At 39.7% G+C, this 21,615-nt stretch overlaps 1 protein-coding gene and 1 long non-coding RNA gene across 3 annotated transcripts in view; both read right to left on the bottom strand.

Annotated features, from left to right (window-relative positions):
• The window catches only part of LOC121723722 (proprotein convertase subtilisin/kexin type 5), a 161,794-nt gene that overhangs the window by 1,481 nt on the left and 138,698 nt on the right, over window positions 1-21,615 (bottom strand). For both annotated transcript variants that reach the window (XM_042109706.1, XM_042109707.1), the window contains 5 exons: window positions 20,168-20,413; window positions 19,597-19,792; window positions 17,775-17,980; window positions 17,043-17,143; window positions 15,291-15,519 (listed from right to left, as the gene is read on the bottom strand). In XM_042109706.1, the coding sequence (XP_041965640.1) occupies window positions 15,291-15,519; window positions 17,043-17,143; window positions 17,775-17,980; window positions 19,597-19,792; window positions 20,168-20,413 (978 nt within the window). The remainder of the gene's footprint in view (window positions 1-15,290; window positions 15,520-17,042; window positions 17,144-17,774; window positions 17,981-19,596; window positions 19,793-20,167; window positions 20,414-21,615) is intronic.
• LOC121723723 lies at window positions 36-6,055 on the bottom strand. Its single transcript, XR_006035020.1, has 4 exons — window positions 5,851-6,055; window positions 5,446-5,501; window positions 2,108-2,268; window positions 36-1,934 (listed from the first exon to the last, which is right to left on the bottom strand). It is a non-coding gene; the product is annotated as an uncharacterized LOC121723723 (long non-coding RNA).

Below are 21,615 nucleotides of genomic sequence, written 5' to 3'. Positions count from 1 at the left end.
GCTGTCAAAAGATTATTTATTCTTATCTGGCATGCGCAGAAGTTCAACGTCTTTTACGATGGTTTACGACACTACATGATCGGTTCTACGCTTGCGCGATTGTCAGTATTACCTATCCAGAGAACGAGAATGTATAATAAGTCAAGTTAACATTGTTTGTAGCAGTAATAAAGTTATAATAGTTAAATGTACATGTTTTAAGGAACCAACGGAAATGTATGGAGGCTACCCAGATAGCAAAGGAGGTCGAATCAACGTTGATTGGTCAGGGTTGCGTTTCCTAGCTGCTAAGTTAGCAACTTAGCTGGTTGCAATACAATTTCCCCATTGCCAACCAACTAACAGGTTAGCAACTATTTGGGAAACGCATCCCAGATTGGTCAGTTTCTGTCAGACGACCGAAATTCCACGATGAATCAACGGCATGAAAACGTGAAGAACGTAAAAAAAAAAATATTTGTAGTTGTAACTTCTACAGACCAAAACCCTGGATGAGATGTACGAAACAGCTTTCTAGTTTACACTTAAGCTAGGTTACACAATTGACAGCTCTCATTAGCCTACATGCCGTCTCCTCACGCTAACTGTTAAGTCTTTGTTTTCACATGTAACATTGTTATAATTTAATAATGAAATATGAACTGATCTGGGAACTGGATACTTTCATTTAGTGGCCCATAACGTTTGCATGCATCCACGCACGACACCTGCGTACGCGTTTCAGGAGGCAACACTGCATCAAAACGAGAGCACACATTCAAATTCACACATGGAATGATCATCAAATGACTCATTCCTTTACTGTGAACTTGCTAGCCTATGTATTTGCCTGTGTAAACTTGCAAAGATGAGTATGGTCACCTACATTTAAATGAATGCTGCCTATTACAACCATGAATAAATGCATTGAGAGAATGAGCCCTATAGGAGGAGAGGAGGGAGGGGGTGGGCGCAACAAGTAAACTAACTTGCTGTGTTGAGACAAGAACATGGACTCAATGACCGTTAATATAATTTTATTGCATGCATAAATAACAAATCCTTCAAGGCCATAGAGCATATGGGTGTTCATCCTTTTGAAGATGCTCTGCAACTTCTGACTATAAACACACTAATAGGCACATAAGTATGATCTTATATAAATAACACTTCATTTTAATTCATGTAACATGAAAAAATACATCAGGTATTGTATGCAATTTCAAGCCCATAACATTTTCTAATGTTTTCACAACTATAACATTAAGCAAACATCTCACGATTGCTGCCCATTGCATGAGTACACTGTACAAAGAAATAGTCTATAAAAGGTTTTTGCTGTTAATATGTCATCACTGGACATTTTTTGAAAGTGTTAAAATACCGTCACACCCCTACCTGACAGTCATGAGTACTTTGGTGGTTTGGTGCAAGGCTATTAGACTAATTGCCTCCTTACACCAAACAACTTTGACAAGATTTGAGAAAAGATTCCTTAAAGATTGGAGTCTTTTGAGTAAAGCTTGAATGGGGGGCATTAGTTAAAATACTACAATCTTTTAAGAATCTTTCCCAAATCTTGACAAACTTGTTTGTTGTAAGGTGGCCATTAGATGTTTCCCCTCCAACTCAAGCAATTAGGACGCCTTTCACACTGCTCCTGCTTGACCTATCCCTTCTGGCAATTTCCAATGCCATGAGAGCCATGCAAACATTTTTATCTGACAGAATGGAGTGTGCGTGCCTCTCTCTATAAACCATGTGCAGTGGCAGAGTCATAAGCCTCAAAAACATGGCCAAACTTAGATGTCTAATGTCAAAACATGATTTAGATAACTTATTGATGCATTCATCTCCAGTAGGGTTGACTACTGCAATGGGCTTTTCCATTTGGTGTCACTGGGCCGAGTCATCATCTACTTCTTTGGCTTCATGTTCTGAGTCCTTGGGCTTTTCTGTGAAAGAGAATCACCTGGAGTTGACCATTTTTAATGCACTTTATTTACACCGATGTATTATAAGTCTTTATGCAGTGGTTTGACACTGACTAAAATAGGAGAAATATGTCACCCTATAAGGACTTTCCAACTTTTTCAGCTAAGGGTTACATTAAACATAAAAAACATACGGTGAACTTATGACATGAACTGTGCCATCTGACAATTTGGGGTGGCATTTTGTCATTTTATGTTGTTGAGTGATTTGTGTGTCCTGGGGGGGCTTGGGGGATTTAAGTGTACTGGGGGGTCTTGGTGGACTTGGTTGCACTGCACCTTCTGGTGGTTTGAACTGTTAAATGAGAGTGTGAGAGAGAAATAGGACAGACAAAATAATTTATTAGAATAATATTACTATAGCACTAAAACAGAGTATCATCATTATAATCATCATCATCATTCATACACTGTAATACTGATTAGAAAAACAAAAGGGCAAACGCTAAGAATCTTTAGGTCATAATCCAATAAATACTCTGATGCATCTGTGATTAAAGAGAAACTATGCAGTTTTGGCCATTTCTTTGCTGTTTTCTCACTTTCTGCTCGCAGGTTTCTTTACAGAGCTCCCCCTACAGCCTCAGAGTATATGATTTACGACACTCCTCAATCGGTCAGTCTGTCGTTTTCCTCTTCCCTGTTCCTCCGACAACAGTTACTCGCTTTCTACTTCTTTTCGCTGGCTGTCACGACGAATGTCTGAGAAACTCCATCGCTACCTTGTTCTAGGCGGTACATTCTAATTTTTACATTTTAGTAGAACTAAAGCACTCATTTTCAGGTGCTTGTTGACAGTTTAATTGTTTTGAGATTTTTTTTGTAACAGTCTTTACTATGTTAGATATTCATGACATACCTTGTTTGTGATCACTGCAAACCGTATTTTTTATTTTTCCTCTTTAGCATTATAAACATAAATGAAACTGGAAACAATTGAACCAGGAGACTTTGTCACAAGACAAAACAGATGTCTCAAAGCCCATTAGATTAACATGAGCCTACTGCGGTTTAGATTTGTATGGCAGCAACGTTATAGACAAATAGACTAGGCTAGCTAACGTTACACTGACACAACATAACTTAATGCTCTGAATTCGCAGCCAACATGAAATCCATAACTTTTTGATCACCAAGTTGACATTTCCAGGTCAACCACAAATAATTCCGCTTCTTTTTAATATCATCCAATAACTAATTCAATGTTGATTTAGGCCTATTACTCACTTCAACACCATTGAACACCTCAAACTTCAACGAAGATGAGTTGCCATTGCTGCTGCTGTGCTGAGCTGAAGAGATGTGGACGGTACGGCAGGGCACACCCAATGACCATAAATTACTACAACACAACGCAACACAGAACCCACTTCTCTCACGTCAGTTACTGACAGTTAGCAATGCATCGGGAAAAACACTTAGATGATAAGTGCAGCTCAGCAGCAGTTTGTGACGTTTATTAGTGTAACCTCATGTATGAAAACTAGTATTGCCAGGCAATACTACTTTGAAAAGTAGTATTGCCGTGGCAATACTGGTGACCGCAGCCATGCCTGACTCAAGGGCGCGGGAAGGGGGGTGCTGAGGGTGCTGCAGCACCCCCTGCTGGCAGGAGATAGATTTAAAAAAAATATTATATATATTTTTAAATAATTACTAATTCGCTGTCTGACATTATTTATATTTTTGTATGTGAAATGATGAGTCAAATAGCAAAAAAGGGTTATGGATAGGTTCGAATATAGGCTACTAAAAATTAACAGTTATAGGAGATCAACGTGAACGTGAGTCAGTTACTGTAAGAACCGTAGCGTGGTTTCATCTATGTGATGGCGATCAAGTGTGTAGGCCTACGGTTGATATAGGCCTACATATTCTATGCGATTTACACGTTCAAAAAAAACATGGATAAGCTGAAAGAAACTTTAATTGTGTTTTACAGTTTTGCAAAAATAATAAATGCATAGCTAGTGAAATCATTTCACTATCCTAGTCGCTAAGATAGAAATTATTAGGACACATAGGCTACTTGCTGTGGAGACGACACACTCTAGGCTATTCAGAAATTATTTGCGAGATCATTGCAGCCTGATTATTAGCCTATATTTAAAGCCTAACATCTCTGGTGTGGTTTTGACGATCAGAAAAGTAATTTTCCTTAGCTATACTGAAATAGGCTAACGTTGTCAAGTGCGCTTCCGTGGGGTTAGGGTGGGCGCAGTGGACTCGGAGTGCTGTACATTGGAATTTGTGGCTGCCCAGGACTTTTCTAAAACTTCTCGCCATCACCCTGCGTGAATCACGGAAAGCACGAATGAAGTGGACACTTCTAAAAAGGACCCACGGTACAGTAGCTGAAGGTCTGTGGCTAAAGCAGCCATAATGAAAGTGTTATCATTGTTTGGATACTTCACACACACGTGCTTTTTAACCGCATAGACTACAACTACCAAGCTGGAATCAAAGCACATCGACTCCCTTCTCACACCCTAAACACGCACTTCGAACAAACAAAAAAGCGCCTCAGTCTCACGGTATAGCCATAGGCAAAACTGTATCGGACCGGTGTAACGTTGGTAGGCTACTAAATCATCCATCACAAAGAATGATTTGTGTAGGTAGGTACAGCCCTGCCCTGGATACATCTCTCAACGCGCGCTCTAAAACATTTGGTTTAAATGGAGATGTAGATCATCACGGGTGCGTTAATAAATCTACATTGTGGCGAGTTGACACAAATTATTCACTTTGAGTCTGACGAATTTATGTAGTTTCAGTCCTAGTTACTTTGAGCCATGAATCACCTTAGCTTCGCTAGCGGCGGTCATAATAATGTCCAGTGAATTAATTTCGGCACAGGTGGACTCCAATCAAGTCCACCAAGGACCAAGAACCATTGATAGAAGTAGGATGCACTAGATCTAAATTACAAGCGTCATGACAAAGGGTCTGAATACTTAGAGTATGTAAATTAAATATTTCAGTCTTTTATTATTTATAAATTTACAAAACACTCCACACTTGCTGTGGAGTGTTGGAGTATTGTGTGTAGATTGAGATGAGAGAATTGAATTCATTTTAAGATGAGTCTGAAACTTACAATGTGGAAAAAGTGAAGCACTGTGAATACTTTCCTTATGCACTGTAAATATCCAAAGCTAATTTGGGAAAAGGCTCTTGAGATATAAAAGTGCATCTAAAATAAATAGAATATTGTGGAAAAGTGTGTTGGTTCAAGTAAAACAAAAACAAACAAAAAAACATGTTATAAAATTAACAAATTTATCGTTCTGTGTCATTGTTGGCAAAATGATCGGAGGGCTCAGAAGCCCCTAGCATTTTGGGGTGCCCAAAATTTCTAGCGACGCCCCCGACCTCGGTATTTTAAAAATTCAGACTACGACCTTGTCTGGAACATGTGCTGAATAACAGGTCTCTTAACTAACGTTAACCAGTAAAAAAAAGTACTTACCGCACATATTTCCATGTCCTTTGGTGAAGTTAATCGTGGTCTTTAGTGGCATCAACCTGATAAATAAATGCACATTATTTACCTTAACCTTAGCCCATAAACCTTCAGATGAAACACAGCAACCTAACCTATCCAACACTTAATATTTAGTAAGCTAGCTAAATATTAAGTGTTGGATAAGTTAGGTTGCTGTGTTGGCATGAATAAATACTAGCTAATGCTCAATGTGGTCCCTATTTAAATTACCGTTACTGTTACGTTAATGATTACCCAAACGGCTAACGATAGCTAACGTTCACTGTTAACAATTGCCATATGCAAGATATAGTGACATTACGTTTAACCAACAATAGCAACATTTCTAAAGACAAAGATACATTGAACACCTGAACGCTGTACTCTTACCTGCACAATCTGTGAACATAATTCGTCGGGTGTAGTCAAAATAAATTTTTCTGCAAAGTTGGTCTCGTCAAATGTGCCGCTTCTTGGCCGTCAACTGTTTCAAGACATGCGTGGTACAGATATTACAGAGGAATCGTTACGTCTTCTACTACGTAATTATGCGCATGCGCAGAACGGATCTGGCAGGCGGTACGGATCGTGTACTGACACCTGGGCAGTCGCACTTGCGACGTTCCTTGGTAGTTCCAGTTGGTGTCCGGAGCGCCTAAACAAAAATCACAACCGCCTAACCAAAAATGATGAAGTGGATGTTTATCTCGTGACCAGGCTCGGACTGGTAATCTGTACAACCGGGCATTTGGTGGGCCGGTCCACATGTGTGCCGGTGACCTCCGGGATTTTTTTAAAAACATTTTTTAAGTTATTTAGCCTATTTGCGGCCCGTCATGTATGACCTAGGCCTAGCCTATAAATGCAGTTGCATCCATTTTGATTGGGGGGTGACAGGTCAATCATTTTGGCCTCTTCATGACAGGTTCAGTGTAGGCTGTAGTGCGGTTTGTCTGTCAACATAAAAAACAACCATGTAGGCTGTAGTGCGGTTTGTCTGTCAACATAAAAAAACACAACTTGGTGGAAAAGTGTAGCACAGGTTAAAGAAAACCCATTCATGTTTGGACTAAAAAGTATTTCCCATATAGCCTTTTAGCTCACAACGACAGTGAAAGTGAAACTTTGAAAGTGGAAGTCTCTCCAGCGAGTGTTACATTAGATGCACAATCAATCGATTGATGCACGTAAAAAGTATCAACTGGTAGGCCTAGGTTAGTAACGAAGGTAGCCAAATTTTGCAAAATGTGATGACAGCACACAAACTTAAGTTTAGTATAGTTGTGGTGATAGCCTACAGTTAATGTGAATTGCTGACTATAACCAAAGTAAAGGAGAAGATTTGCACCAAATAGGCCTAAAGGCTGTGGTTGTGTTTCTACAACATGTTGGCACAAATCGTAATTTCTGTCAACTATGATGATTTCCATGCATGTTCAGTAGCCTATATTTTTCATTTAGTCAAGCAGTGACATGTGGTTTAATGCATGGGGTAACATGAGACAGACAGAAGATGAGCCTGTCTTTAGTAGCCTATCCCTGAATCTTGTCCCTCTCAAATCACTTTAAAATGGTGTGATTAGCAACCAGAATTAAAAAAAAAAATCCCGGAGAGACCCCCCCGGACCCCCGTGTTATTGTGATTATAATAACCTATAGGCTATAGGTCCAAATCTAAATGTTTGGGTTCAGTTTATTAAGTGTTGCAACAGCATGATACTGTGTGTTTGTTATTTATGGGGGGGGGGGGGGGGTTGGTGTCGGTGGGCTTGTGTGCGTGTGTGTGTGAGGGGGGGGGGGGGGGGGTCTTCGGTGCAGTGGTGGGCCGGTCCAGGAGAAAATTGCCAGGGCCGAATTTTGTTCCCAGTCCGACCCTGCTTGTGACTCAATGATTGATCTATCCTGTAGTTTGATTTTGATTAAGAGACTGACTCCCCTACTTGGCTCATTCTTGCTATTTATGTTAATTCGAGTATTGCCTTGCTTTTTGTGACTTGTTATCCCAGCGTGATAGGTTTGATTTTCTTATGATGTGAGATTGTTGTCTTGCTTCTCGCTTGGGCAGCCGTGGCCTACTGGTTAGCACTTCGGACCTGTAACCAGAGGGTTGCCGGTTCGAACCCCGACCAGTAGGCACGGCTCAAGTGCCCTTGAGCAAGGCACCTAACCCCTCACTGCTCCCCAAGCGCAGCTGTTGATGCAGGCAGCTCACTGCGCCGGGATTAGTGTGTGCTTCACCTCACTGTGTGTACACTGTGTGCTGTGTGTGTTTCACTAATTCACGGATTGGGATAAATGCAGAGACCAAATTTCCCTCACGGGATCAAAAGAGTATATATACTTATACTTATATACCTGCAGGTGAACTAGTGTGACACGTATTCAATTGTTTTTGACTGATGTCTTGTACCTATTGGTCTCTCGATGTAGAGTAAATAAATATGTATGGTCAATACCTATTGTTGTGTCTCGTAGGCCTACTCTTACTAATAGGCGGGTCAATATAGGGTTCAACGTCAAAAAAATTGATACAAAAGGTTTTTTTATGGATTCTGGTACTGTTGGACATGCTAAATAACATACTAAAAATCTAGTAAAATCTGACCTTGGGAAAGGGGTCATTTTCAAAATGGCCGCCAAAATGGCTGTCAACAGGTTAGAATGGCTATATCTCAATTACTATTCAGTCTACAGGGGTGAAATTGATATCAAATGATAGTCAAATTAAACAAGAATAGGATTTTAAATGTTAAAATTGAAAATGTTTCAATGCTCTACCTTTTTTAGCCATAAATTAAAATCAATGCGTTTTAATACAGAGCAAATGCAAATGCTTATCCATGGCATGGAGGAAGATAAGACATGTCTTAACTGGTGTTATATCTCATCTAGAGGTTATATGCTTTTAGAAAATATATGGTTTGGGGTGTTTAATCTGTTTTGCCTGGACAATATACTGTAGGCTAAAATGCATCCCCTTTACACTAGATTCGCCTATACAGAATAGAGGGCAATGCATTGTTCATGGCATGGAGGAAGATGGGACATGTCTTAACTGGTGTTATATCTCATCTGCAGGTTATATGCTTTCAGAAAATATGTAGTTTAGGGTGTTTGATTTGTTTTCCCTGGACTGTACATGCCAAAATGTATCTGCTTTACACTAGATTCACCAATACAGAATAGAGGGCAATGTATTGTTCATGGCATGGAGGAAGATGGGACATGTCTTAACTGGTGTTATATCTCATCTGCAGATTAAATGCTTTCAGAAAATATATAGTTTAGGATGCTTAATCTGTTTTCCCTGGACTAAAGAGGCCAACATGTATCCGCTTTACACTAGATTCGCCTATACAGAATAGAGGGCAATGTATTGTGCATTCATGGAGGAAGATAGGACATGTTTTAAATGGTGCTATATCTTATCTACAGATTATATGCTTTCAGAAAATATATATTTTAAGGTGTTTAATTTGTTTTCCCTGGACTTAACATGCCAACATATATCCCCTTTACACTAGATTTGCCTATACATTATAGAGGGCATTGTATTGTTCATGCATGGAGGAAGATAAGACATGTCTTAACTGGTGTTATATCTCATCTAGAGGTTATATGCTTTTAGAAAATATATGGTTTTGGGTGTTTAATCTGTTTTGCCTGGACAATATAGGCTAAAATGTATCCCCTTTACACTAGATTTGCCTATACAGAATAGAGGGCAATGCATTGTTCATGGCAAAGAGGAAGATGGGACATGTTTTAAATGGTGCTATATCTTATCTACAGATTATATGCTTTCAGAAAATATATATTTTAGGGTGTTTCATTTGTTTTCCCTGGACTGTATATGCCAAAATGTATCGGCTTTACACTATATTTTCCTATACAGAATAGAGTATGTATTATGCTTGGCGTGGAGGAAGATGGCAATGTTATTTTGTTGATTAATGTTATATTTCATGTACAGGGTATATGCTTTTACAATATGTAGAGTAGAGTTTGCGAGTAAGTGGCTGTTTTATGACTTTAATGAACCATGACCCATGTACCGTATAGGCATGCATTGTATATTTGTGTAGATGTTGGCATCTATCATTAGGGGGGAGCTAATTAAACTGAATCTTAAACTATATGCATAAGTAGATAAGAAATAATTATTATATCATTATTCATCATCCTCTGACTCCTCTGAAAGGAATCACTTGTGTATCACTTGTGTAGATTGTCACATTGTTCATTTTGACACGTTCCACAGGCAGCAGTGCAAGGTAATCCATATCTTCTACACGAACAGCGGAGTGTCTTGCAGAAATGCACACAATTAAGAACAGTTGACTGTCTCTGTACTTGGATCTAACATGAAAGAGTATTTGATTGAGGTTGATTCCATTCCATTCGGTAATCAGTATCTGAAAGCTAAACTGAGGGAGCGGCACGGGAATGACATATGTTTCACAGAAGGGAAAGGTTTTGAAGGCATGGTGAACTAAGAGTGAGACCAGTGGACTTGCACTAGCCTAGCAACAGCAAACTTTGCAACTACAAGGACTGGATGAAATGTGTTGAAAACGGTATCCACTGATAAATATTACACTGGCTAACTTAGAAATGAGGTCCTATGTCCAAAATTTCGAATGACCCCTTTAACAGACAGAAGCATGACAGGGCACGCCCCCAATAAAAATGAATGAATGGAACACAGAACCTCGCTTCTCTCGCATCAGTCACTGACAGTAGAATGCATTGGCGCGGTGCAGGAGCAGTTTGTGATGTTTACTGAGTGTAATCTTAGGTGATGTCATGTATGAAAACTAGTATTGCCAGGCAATACTACAATGAAATGGCTACCGGTATTGTATTATAATAGCCTGGGAAAAAACCCAGACGTACTTCCGGCAAATTCGAGATTCGCTCTGAAAGTCCGTCTGGCCAAGAACCCATTCTAGCCCATTTCCAATTTTCCTAGATCGAGGCACCAATCAGAACCCATGAGGCAGGCTTTACACGATGACGATAGCGCACCCTGTTGAAGAAGCATGGCTGCTGCTGCTTGTTTGAAGCTGATATCACGTTGGTTTAAGACAGGGAGTTAGACATTTCTTAACTGCTTCCTTATGTTGGAATATGCAACATTGTACAAACATGTATGTAAGGGATACCTATGTGATATCTGCAACAGTGGTAGGCTACTGAAAACGGTTTGATATTCTGTTAATTTATAGGACTAGTAGTAGCTGGACACGTAACCAACAGAAAACACAAGGCTACTTTTTAATTGGTGTGCTATGTGAGCATAACTCGAATGCTACACTTCAGTGTTTGCCTTGAAACGAATCCGGCATAATTGCTTTGAACGTTTTAGTCTCTCGTCCCCCATTCCTGCTTTATATGTCCCGGTCAGCCAGAAAAGACAAATGAAACAAAATGCTCGTTTGAACGTGAACGGTTTTGTTCAGAGCTGAAAATGCAATTGTGTTTGACAGAGGGCAGATGTAAACGCGATGCACGATGTCTTTGTAAATTAGCCTACGTTTAATTAAAAAGTGGTTAATTCTTCCTGCTTCTCCCTACAACTAGACAGTGCATAGACGAGACAGTGTTGCAAATTGTGTGTTTCCGTCACGGGTCTCTTTCGTTGCTCTGATTGGTTTTTGGCCTCTCCTATTGCATCCAAAGCATTTTGATCGGCGTCCGTTTGGGAACGCCCTTTGGAAATGGGCTGTGAACGAACCTTCCAGACCCACTCTCAGTTACGACTGAGAAGGGTCTGGTTTTAACCGGGCTAGTATTATAATCAGGGCTTGAAAACGAAATAATTTTTCAAACGTTCCGTTCCGACGGTTCAGGTAGGCCTTAACGTTTTCATTCTTGCATGCGTTCCGCCGCCAACATATCGGTCCTGAACCGGTTCGGAACGCGAAATATCGTTCGTTCTTAAAGTTCCGGCAGTGTTTGGCGGGCCTATCAAGTCTATTTTTGTGGACTTTACCTTAGAATAGACATACTCATTATTTCCCCTTGATTTAGCCTATACCGTAGCTATGTCCAAAAATAATAAATCACAGGCGGCATCCAAAAAAATTCAGATGGGCTATCCATCCCATAGCCTACAGACTTACTGTAGGCCTAACCTATGCCTATAAATAATTTCTTATCAAAAATATTTCTGGATACGTGCTAAACTCCTTACCTGGTTGTAGCCTAAATTTTATCCATATGGAGATCTTCAAAGGCTTGCGCTATAATTCCAACCCTGTTTATAAACGAACGTCTGTTGCTGACAAGGCCTATCTCAAATTTCACGTTTAACTCTTCTACATAGAATAGGCTATAATTGCGCAAACATTTCAAATCCCGACTTTAAAACGACAAGGCGTGGACAGGCAAAATAGGCTATTACGCATAGGCTACAAACAATTTCCAAATCAGTTTCAGTAGCCTATGCTACGAGCTGGCCTAAGATCCGAAGTGGCAGACGGATAGGTTACATTACAACAGCAAGACAAAATGTACACATTTGGATCAAAGGTCCATTTATTCATTTTTTTTTTTTTTTCAAACTGCAGAAATCAAATTATTAGGCTGTTCGCCTACAATCAAACGAGTAGAACACTTAGGATATGCTTTTGTGAAATTTTATAAAATATATAGAGAACGAAAAAAAAACGTTATTAACCGGGTTTGTGGATTTCAGAATAACGTTTCTGTTCCGGAACAGTTGAAGACCATTTTGTTTTCGTTTCCGCTCCTCGTAAAATTCCGTAAAATTCAGTTCGTTTTCGGTTTTCGTTTTTGTTCCTTGAATAATAAGTGTGGCAATTGTCAGCCACATTGGCATCAAAAAATAGTCATAATTGAAGGCCTAACCACTCAACGCACGGTCCGCCACTGGTGTTAACATTACTTATATGTGCTGCACCGTTAAACATAAGCGGCGTGCTTCATAGACAAATTGCAAATGCATTGTAGCTTTAACAAAAGTGAAAAAAAGAAAATGTCATTGTCCAAGTTGTGACAAGTTGACAAGTTATGGGGACAATAACCTTATCTGTTATCTCTAGAGTTGAAAGAGATAAGGGTTTACTGGCCCTCAGGAGCGCCTGCAGGAATAAATGTTATGGTACGCACATAATAATGATCATAAGGAGACAATACAAAAATACATCACTCATGAAAAATAAGAAAATAATCAACAAATAATAATCAACAAAAACAGTAATATCATCCTCCCTCTGCTTTTAGGAAGTGTGCCTATTTAATAAAGCATTCACTTATTTATCATATTTATTTATCTATTTGTCCGTCCACCAGTCTTATTTTCAATCTATCCATCTTTCTGCTTCTTTAAGTTTAGCCCATCTTTCAGCATACATAACTTTTTTTGATTCATATGCCATTTGACATTCAGTTTTACAATACAGTTTAATATAATTTTTAAATCTATTAATATTAATAATATTTTTAGATGTTGATCTAAAAATAAATATTTTTCCAAGTAGAATAATTATATTTTGTATATTATTTGTCTCTGTCAGGTTACCAAGTAACACTGTAAACATATCTATATATAATTTAATGTTATTTTTAGTTAGATATTTCTGGACTTCTAACCAAAATAACGCAGTTGTTGAACAATACCAAAATCAATGGTCTACTGTTTCTTCTTGTTCTTGACAGAAACGACAGTTTGGAGATGATTCTATTCTCTATATGTAAAAAATTTTTTTTGTTTCCAAATATTTATATATCAATCTGTATTGGAAATATCTTGTTTTACTATCCAATGTTGTTTTGTATACATTTCTAAATACCTGTTTCCATGGTATGGGAGTATCCAACATTCCTTCCCAACTTGCAAAAAGTTTATGTGGTATATTCACAATCTTATTTTTTCCCAAATAAAAACGATATATTTCTTTATTTATTTTAATTTTAGTGATCCATTTTGCTGTTTTCATATGAGGTTTACATACCAAATATGATTCAGGCAATGTATATATAGTTTAATGTATATTTTTTCCATAATTGAGGTATTGATCCAATTAGTTGATTATATTGTTGCAATGTACCTATGTCACCAAACTTCTCTTACCTGTATATATGATAGGATTCTGCCGCCCTCCACTATGTCCTTAACAAAAATAATTCCTTTTAGAAACATCTGCTCAAAAAAATTGTATTTCCTCCCATCAATATGTTGGAATTTAACCACAGCATTTGCTGTAGTACTTGCACCGTGTTATCTGGTGGATGGTACTGAAATTGCAACCATTTCATCATAGCTTCTGACAAGAATCTTGAGATTTTGGCAAAAATAGTTGTTACCATTGGATATATCATGTTCTGCAATTGTAGAAAAGGAAAATATTTTTTTTTTTTTCAAAGATTGGATGAGCCTTTTGCAGGAGTTGACTTGAAAGCCAATTGTTATTAAAGTAAAGTTTTGGTATAAGGGAAGCTTTTAATGATATGTTTAAGGCTTTCAGATTCAGTAACTTAATTCCACCAAATTCATAATCGTTATGTACAACACGCTTAATTTTATCTTTTGTATTATTCCATATGAACTTAAATATCTTTTAAAAAAGATTCACAAGGAGTTGGTAGTGCCTGCATGAGGTATGTGAACTGTGACACTATCAATGTATTAATCAAGGTTGTTTTACCATAAATTGTTAATTTATTGCCATACCATGGGGTTGCAGAATTTTAGACACTCTACTGAGCTTATTATTAAAATTAATTAATGCAATATTTCCTATGTTTTCTGGAATATAAATTCCTGTATAGAACCATCTGTCCATTTGATCGGTAGCTCACAAGGAAGAGTAAAATTTGTTTTCTTTAGTGGACCGAGTCTCATAATATTACATTTATCATAGTTAGGTTTTAGTCCAGACATTTTTGAAAAATTATTTAGATCTAATATTAAGTTTTGCAGAGATATACTATCAGAATTAATCATAAAAGTTGTATCGTCTGCATACATAGAAATTTTTGATTGTAAACTTTGTGTTTTTAAAGCTATAATATTATTATTACCTCTAACCTTATTTGCAAGAATCTCTATTGCTATAATAAATAGGTAAGGGGATTGCTTCACTCCTCTTTTAAGTATAATTGACTTTGACATATATCCGTTGTTCATTCTTTTACTTATTGAACCATTGTAGATCACTTTGATCCAGGCTATCAGGGTCTCCCCAAAATTAAAATAATTTAAACATTTGTATAAAAAGTCCCATTTTATTTTATCAAAGGCTTTTTCAAAATCTGCAACAAAAATTAATCCTGGCTTTTTTTTGTTATCATAATATTCTATTATTTCTAATACTTGTCTAATACTGTTGGAAATATTCCTTCCTTGTATGCTGGATACTGTGCAGAGTTGGGAAGTTATGGTAGGCCAATTTGGTGTGAATACACACACACACAGGGGAAATTCTCTCTTGTTGTTGAGTAGCCTGATGGTACACACAGTGCGTATGGTCGTACACCTGCAGGTGCGCCTGCTGGCCCTCATATATCAATCAAGTGTAGGAACCAGCGCAAATCTGAACACAGGAATGCCTCAATGAGAGCCACTGTGCAGAGTTGGGAAGTTATGGTAGGCCAATTTGGTGTGAATACACACACACACACAGGGGAAATGCTCTCTTGTTGTTGAGTAGCCTGATGGTACACACAGTGCGTATGGTCGTACACCTGCAGGTGCGCCTGCTGGCCCTCATATATCAATCAAGTGTAGGAACCAGCGCAGATCTGAACACAGGAATGCCTCAATGAGAGCCACTTTGAGCACACACACACATACACACCCATACCTGTGCCAGGGTCACACACACAGCAGGTCTCATGTTCCTGCTCCCCTTCCCTCTGCTCCTCCTCCTCCTCCTCCCTGGCCGCATGCTGGCGCCCAAGGTCCTGCGGGCAGCAGCGGACACAGCGGCCTTCCATGGCGTGGAGAGCGAAGCCGGCATGGCATGTCAGGCAGCTCTGAGGGCCGGCAGCCGAGCAGTGTCTGCAGGAGCCGTCACACAGCTCACACACCTCCTGGGTTGGACAAGAACAACACAAACTGTCAGTCTGCTGGATGACCGAGGGGTTTTTACAGAGCTGCTCTGTCAAGAATGCTATGGTTATGGTATTTAGCTGACGCTTTTGTCCAAAGCAGCATACAAATAACAATAATACAACAGTTAAATTTAACAGTAAATAATTTAAAAAGTTGGTAAGACTACACCAAGGAGAACAGCAATAATAAACAACAATGTCAATTCAATCAATAGCCTAATGAAAATAAATAAATACTATAATACAAACCATAACGCATAACGCAGTGGGTTTGTTTTGTTTGTTTTGTATTTTTAGTGTATCTACAGTACATGCTCTTGTAAAGGAATTTGTGAATTGTGCCTGTGAAAAGCACTAATCATATATCGAAACGTCACCTATTACCGTCCATCCCCTATTTCCGCCCTCTTACGTGTATGTGTCACTTAATACTCATTTCTATACAAACCAAGAAGGCGGATTCCTGAAGAAACGCAAGCACCCACACCATAAGTGTATCTAAATTAGCTAAATTACTAAAAATTACATTTTACAGTGAATCTGTATCTGAAAGAGCTGTAAACAGTGTTGTAAGGCTGCGTCTACAAATCCGCTTGGAGCACCAGTGGAATTTTGATTTTGCGACGAGAATTCTCGGTCTAACCATTGATGTGCCGTGTGAAATAGGGCACCCACCAGCCCAGCACCAAACTCCGAGCGTGGTAAACAAAATATATATATGGAAAAAAAAAAAAAACAGGTACACATCTAACTAGTGTAATGATACAAAACTAGGCATTGGTCAAGTCAAGATTTTGAAAGGATGATGAGTACACTGCAAAAAATAAAGTCTAACCAAGGGTTATTAAAATCAAAAAATCTATTTGGTATTGTTTAGTATGAAGGAAGAGACTTCCCTAGTGTTCTCTCTAAAGATCATTTTGACTTAATTTAAGAACACTTTGACTTATTTTAAGGAGTCTTATCAAGACAAATTTACTTGTTTGTGCTTGTTTTTAGGACAAATTTGCTTAACCCACTGGCAGACAAATTTGCTTGTTTTCAGGATGAGACGTCTTAAAATAAATACATTTATTTTTAAATACAGTCAAATGATTTTTACGAGAAAGCACTAGGTAAGTCTCTTTATACTGAAAACAATACCAACTACATTTTTTTATCTTGAAAGATTAATAAGACTTGGTTAGATGTTATTAGAAAAGCAATTTTTGCAGTGTAAGTATGACAAGGGTGGAATATGATGGTTACGCTGGATGTCGCATGCTTCAGTATCCCATCCTGATCCCGGGACCCCCGGGATTGATTCCGAGTCAGTGTCATTTCTCATTCCCACCCCCATATCTCTGTCTCCTACTCACTCACTGATAGTCGAAACCCACTGAAGACGAAAGCCCCAAAAATATACATTTAAAAAACATCCGTAATTGTAACCAAGCCTGGAGGGATCCAGGAGGGTACTCTCTGTGCACATGTGCTTGGACCTCTAGTGACCACCAACTCACACTCAGGGATAAGTAACGACTCTCTTCACAGCGGGGGTAGCACACACCCTTCTGCAGAATACTGCCCCAGTCACATGTCACACAGCTCTGAGGGTTGGAATCTGAAAACACACACGCACACACACAATCAAATATGAAATGCACTCACAGATAATAAAAAAAAACATTCACAAATCAAATATGAGCACATACAGACAAACACACACTCAAACTCAAGCACACATACACACGAGTGAAGACATTCAAATACACACACACTTCATTAGGCTTCTGCTCCACATGTGTCACTCCAGGTGTAGGTGCATGTCAGGTCTGTTTGGAGGCTTGGAGAGATAATCCAAACATCCTGACTGCCCACAATGGGAGTGTAACAAGCATCAGACCATTTTAGAATTGGAGCACAAGCATCCTGCTGCCTTGCCCTCAAACAGGATCAGTGTGAGGACTTTAACCCTTCAACTCTATGTGTCTGCTATGAGTTGCTAAACCAACACTATCCAAATGAAAAGGGCAGTCCACATTTGTAATTCGGAAAATGTCTTTCCTCAGTAGCACAGAAGAGAGAGAGGTGTGATTTCATTGGCTCAAGTTGAACTCAAGCACTAACAAGCTTTCTCTATCACAGACTCCATCTTCACATAAAAAAAATCAGTGTGTGTTTTTTGTCGACATTATTCATGTCCGACATTATTCATTATTCGTCTGTTTTGTGGCCCTTTGAGAACCGATCACCTGTGCAGCTCTGACAGCTGGTGTGACACTGGGTGCAGCGCTGTCCTGTCTGGTAGAACCGCTGTGGGCAGTGTTCCACACAGAGCCGGGTTCCGTGAAGTTCTAGCAGTGGCGCGGGACAGGCCTGGCAGGACTCAGGTCCAGGACCAGAACACTGATCACAGGAACGGTGGCATTTTTCACAGCGGTCCCCATCTGCATAGAACCTGGGAGAAGGGAACCAAAATCTCTTCACTATTGTATTTCTATCACTTCACTGTTACATATTCATTATTCTCATCTATCTATCTGTCTGTGTGCCCATTTGGCCAGAAAAAAACACGCAGAGTCTACTGACTCATCTGAAAGAACAAAAGAACTAGTCACTGTATCCTCATTTTACAATCAATGTTGAGAGTTGTTGAGTTGTTGAGGGGGAACACATGTTCACACATGTTCAAAGACAATGTGTTCCTGTCTGAAAGTAACCTAACCAATGGATTAGGTGTTCCCACACTGTTTCCATGTTCCATGTAAATGTTCTCTCAATGGTGGCAATGTGTCAGTGTTGTATGCAGTGTTGCCAACTATTTCAAATGGAAAGTACCTAAAGCCAGCTCCAAAAGTCGCTAAATGTTGCTAGATGACGTCACACACTAATTTGCATATCAATTACGTCACCAGGTCGTGACCCCACCCAAAAAAAAACGGTGATGGCCCTTTAATTCCCCTTTACACCTGTTTGCTTTTCTCCTAGGCCTACTGAAATAGGCAACTTTAAGAGCCTAATTTAAATATATTTAATTTAACATACTTGTATATTAGGGCGATTGATACACTTCACACTTCTGTACATCTTGTCATAGTAGGCCTATACACCAGAATGAGCATTAAGTGGTTGAAAATCAGTCATTTCCAACCTATTCCCAACTGTTGCATTTGCTTTGCATAGCTTGAAGTCTGATTATAACTTCACCATAGGCTACACACAATTTAACTTTACAACAATGGCTATATTTTGGATTTATTTAGTTAATGTCACTCAGACAGACCGACATAATTTTTTTTCCCTCAGCCAACAGTCTGTCCTGCATTGACAACATTGAGGCGACATAGCCTAAACGAATGCTTTAGGTTTTTCTAACTTGTATGCTCGATTTTGAACTATCTGGTTGTGAATGAAGTTGTAGCCTACTTTCCTTGTTGAACGGTGCTAGAAAGCGTGTCCCTGTTTCCCTGTCATCATGTCATTGCTCTCGTCTCGTTAACTCTGGTTGTAATCTCACCCGAAGTTGCTGCACCTTCCTGAGCTGTTAGATCTATAGAACATCTACTTCCGTGGATAACATGGGCTGATACTACATAGGTCAGTCATTACTTGAATAATCATGGGGCTACGCTTTGGGCGAACTCGATGTAGGCTAATTCACAAACGAAATAGGCATGAGACTCTTACACAGCACAGCCGAACTCACTGCTCACTCATAAGAGTAAAAAGGGACGTTACATGCCATCACATCAGAGTCTCAAAAAGTCTCCAAGAACGGCAGAAAAAGTAGCTAGATTTGTCACTAGTCGCTTTTTACAAAAAAAGTCGCTTGGGGGGTCTGAAATCTCGCTAAATATGGCGACAAAGTCGCTGGCAACACTGGTTGTATGTTGTGCATTGTATGTATGTGACTGTGACTACAAATTTCCTGTTTAACGACATTTCCCATCTATCTATGTAAGTATCACATACTGTATCACATCACATATCACATGCATCGTGAAACTGCCATTGCCGTGGGTAACGTGTGACAGTACTCGGGTGGCTCTTTGATTCCAACCCTTCCTGTCTTACCCCGTAGGGCAGTGGGAGACGCAGAGGTGCAGCAGGCGGAGGTAGCCCCGAGAGCAGGAGGTGCAGTCTTTGGGTGAGGCCCCGGAGCAGGTGGCGCAAACATGGTCGCAGGTGGAGCAGAAGCCGAGATCCATGCCGTCAGCCTCCTCACTGGCAGCGTAGCTGCCCGCTGGGCACTCACTTACACACAAGCCCTCTGCGGGCACAAGGGCACATGTGAATACACACACACACACACACAACCGCACACCACAAAGAACACATAGTGCACATGCTGTACAATATCACAGACATTCCCCATAACTGGTTAGATCAGTGGGGCATTCCACATCACATTTCATGGTGCCATGGTTTCATGGTTTTCTCAGACATGAACTAAAGGATGTCTGTATGGTGACAACCTGCTGTACTCAAGCATTCTCTGAATTGGAAATGTCAAAAGAGGCAAATACTTAAATTTGACTTCACACTTAACTTATGCAGTATATATGCCAGAACTAAATCAAGCTGAAAATGAATACACAAAAAAACTAGTAGTGGTGGGCCGTGTACAGCTGCGAGTGAGTCTTACTGTGGAGGTATCTGGGCAGGGCACAGGTCAGGCAGTCAGCAGGTCCCGGCCCCTCGCAAGACTGGCATTGTCGGTGGCATGCCTGGCAGGTGAAGCGGTTGGCATGCAGGAAGGTCCTGGGCGGGCAGCCTGAATCACCGGTCACTCCGCACATCAAAGTGTTGGGGTCGAGGGCCAGGCCCTTGCCACACTGTGTGCAGAGGTTGGGCTCAGGTCCTGTACACCGTGCACAGGTCTGGTGGCATTCTGACGCCAACACCATTACGGTAACAAGGGAAAACAGAACACACCATAAGCAAACACAGTCTTTGACTGGTATTCAGCTTATCACACAGCTAGAGAAAGACAAAGCCAGTTGTTTACACAGAGCGGCACGAGTATTACATATGGGAACATATGGGAGCTATCCACAGATTAAAGATTTAAGTCATTAAATCACTCCCTCATGTTGACTGTCATCGTTTTCGTCAGAGTCATAAGAGGGTGGTGTGCTGCTTTGTGTTTGACTTAGAACCCTAGACTGTTTTAAGGGCATTTTCAGTACCTTTAGTTAGAAGCATTTATCCTGGTCATCATGGGCGTAGATTTAGGGTGGGACGCTAGTGACTAGTCCCAATCAAAATTTTGAGATGACAAAATGTTTGTGTGTGTGTGTGTGTGTGTGTGTGTGTGTGTGTGTGTGTGTGTTTAGCAAACACTTTGTGCTATTTGGACTATGCCTACGGCCAGGACGACAGTAAAAGAAACACTGTCATTTGATTGGCTGAAACCGAAGGGGGTTTATCTGACACACACAACAGTGTCAAAGCATAGCCTAGGCCTACTTTGACACTGTCAGAAAAGCGAGCGAGTGTGTGCTAAATTATCAGGGATGTCTACCAATACATAACCCAAAAAAAGCCCAGTGTAAAACATTGTTTCTATTTGACATTGTTACAATATTCCCTTTGCGATTGTTTCTATTGTAACATTGTTACAATATTCCCTTTGCCCTTGCCAGCATGCACATTTTGCCCCTTTTTGTGCTTTGTATATCAGCTATGCCACCAAAGTAGAAAAGGAACATTCAAAGCTTTTTCATTATGCAGAGTCTAATAGGCAAAGTAACTACAGACTGTGGTAACTGGTGACAAGGCTTTCAAATTCGGATTTTACTAAGGAAAATAGCATTAACTGTTAGGATATTACCCAGGACATTGTTATAGCTAAACTTAGCTTCTGTAATCTTTCAACCAAGGTTAGGAGTCATGTTGAATAGGGGTGTGCCGCACAGACAGTGGCATATAGCACAGAATATAAGTCACCATGTCACTGACTGTTAATTGGGCTACCAATCTTGCAGTCACAATAAACAATGGATCTGAGACATTTTCCTGTTCCTATATTCTGTTTATGTAGGCTAATGTATTTGTGAACGTATAGCCTGCACAGTGCAAAGAAATAAAAGA

This window comes from Alosa sapidissima, chromosome 11 (assembly GCF_018492685.1).
Source record: "Alosa sapidissima isolate fAloSap1 chromosome 11, fAloSap1.pri, whole genome shotgun sequence".
Taxonomy (NCBI): Eukaryota; Metazoa; Chordata; class Actinopteri; order Clupeiformes; family Clupeidae; genus Alosa; species Alosa sapidissima.
The sequence above is the reverse complement of the archived record's forward strand: the minus strand, read 5'-3'. Positions and strand labels throughout refer to the sequence as shown.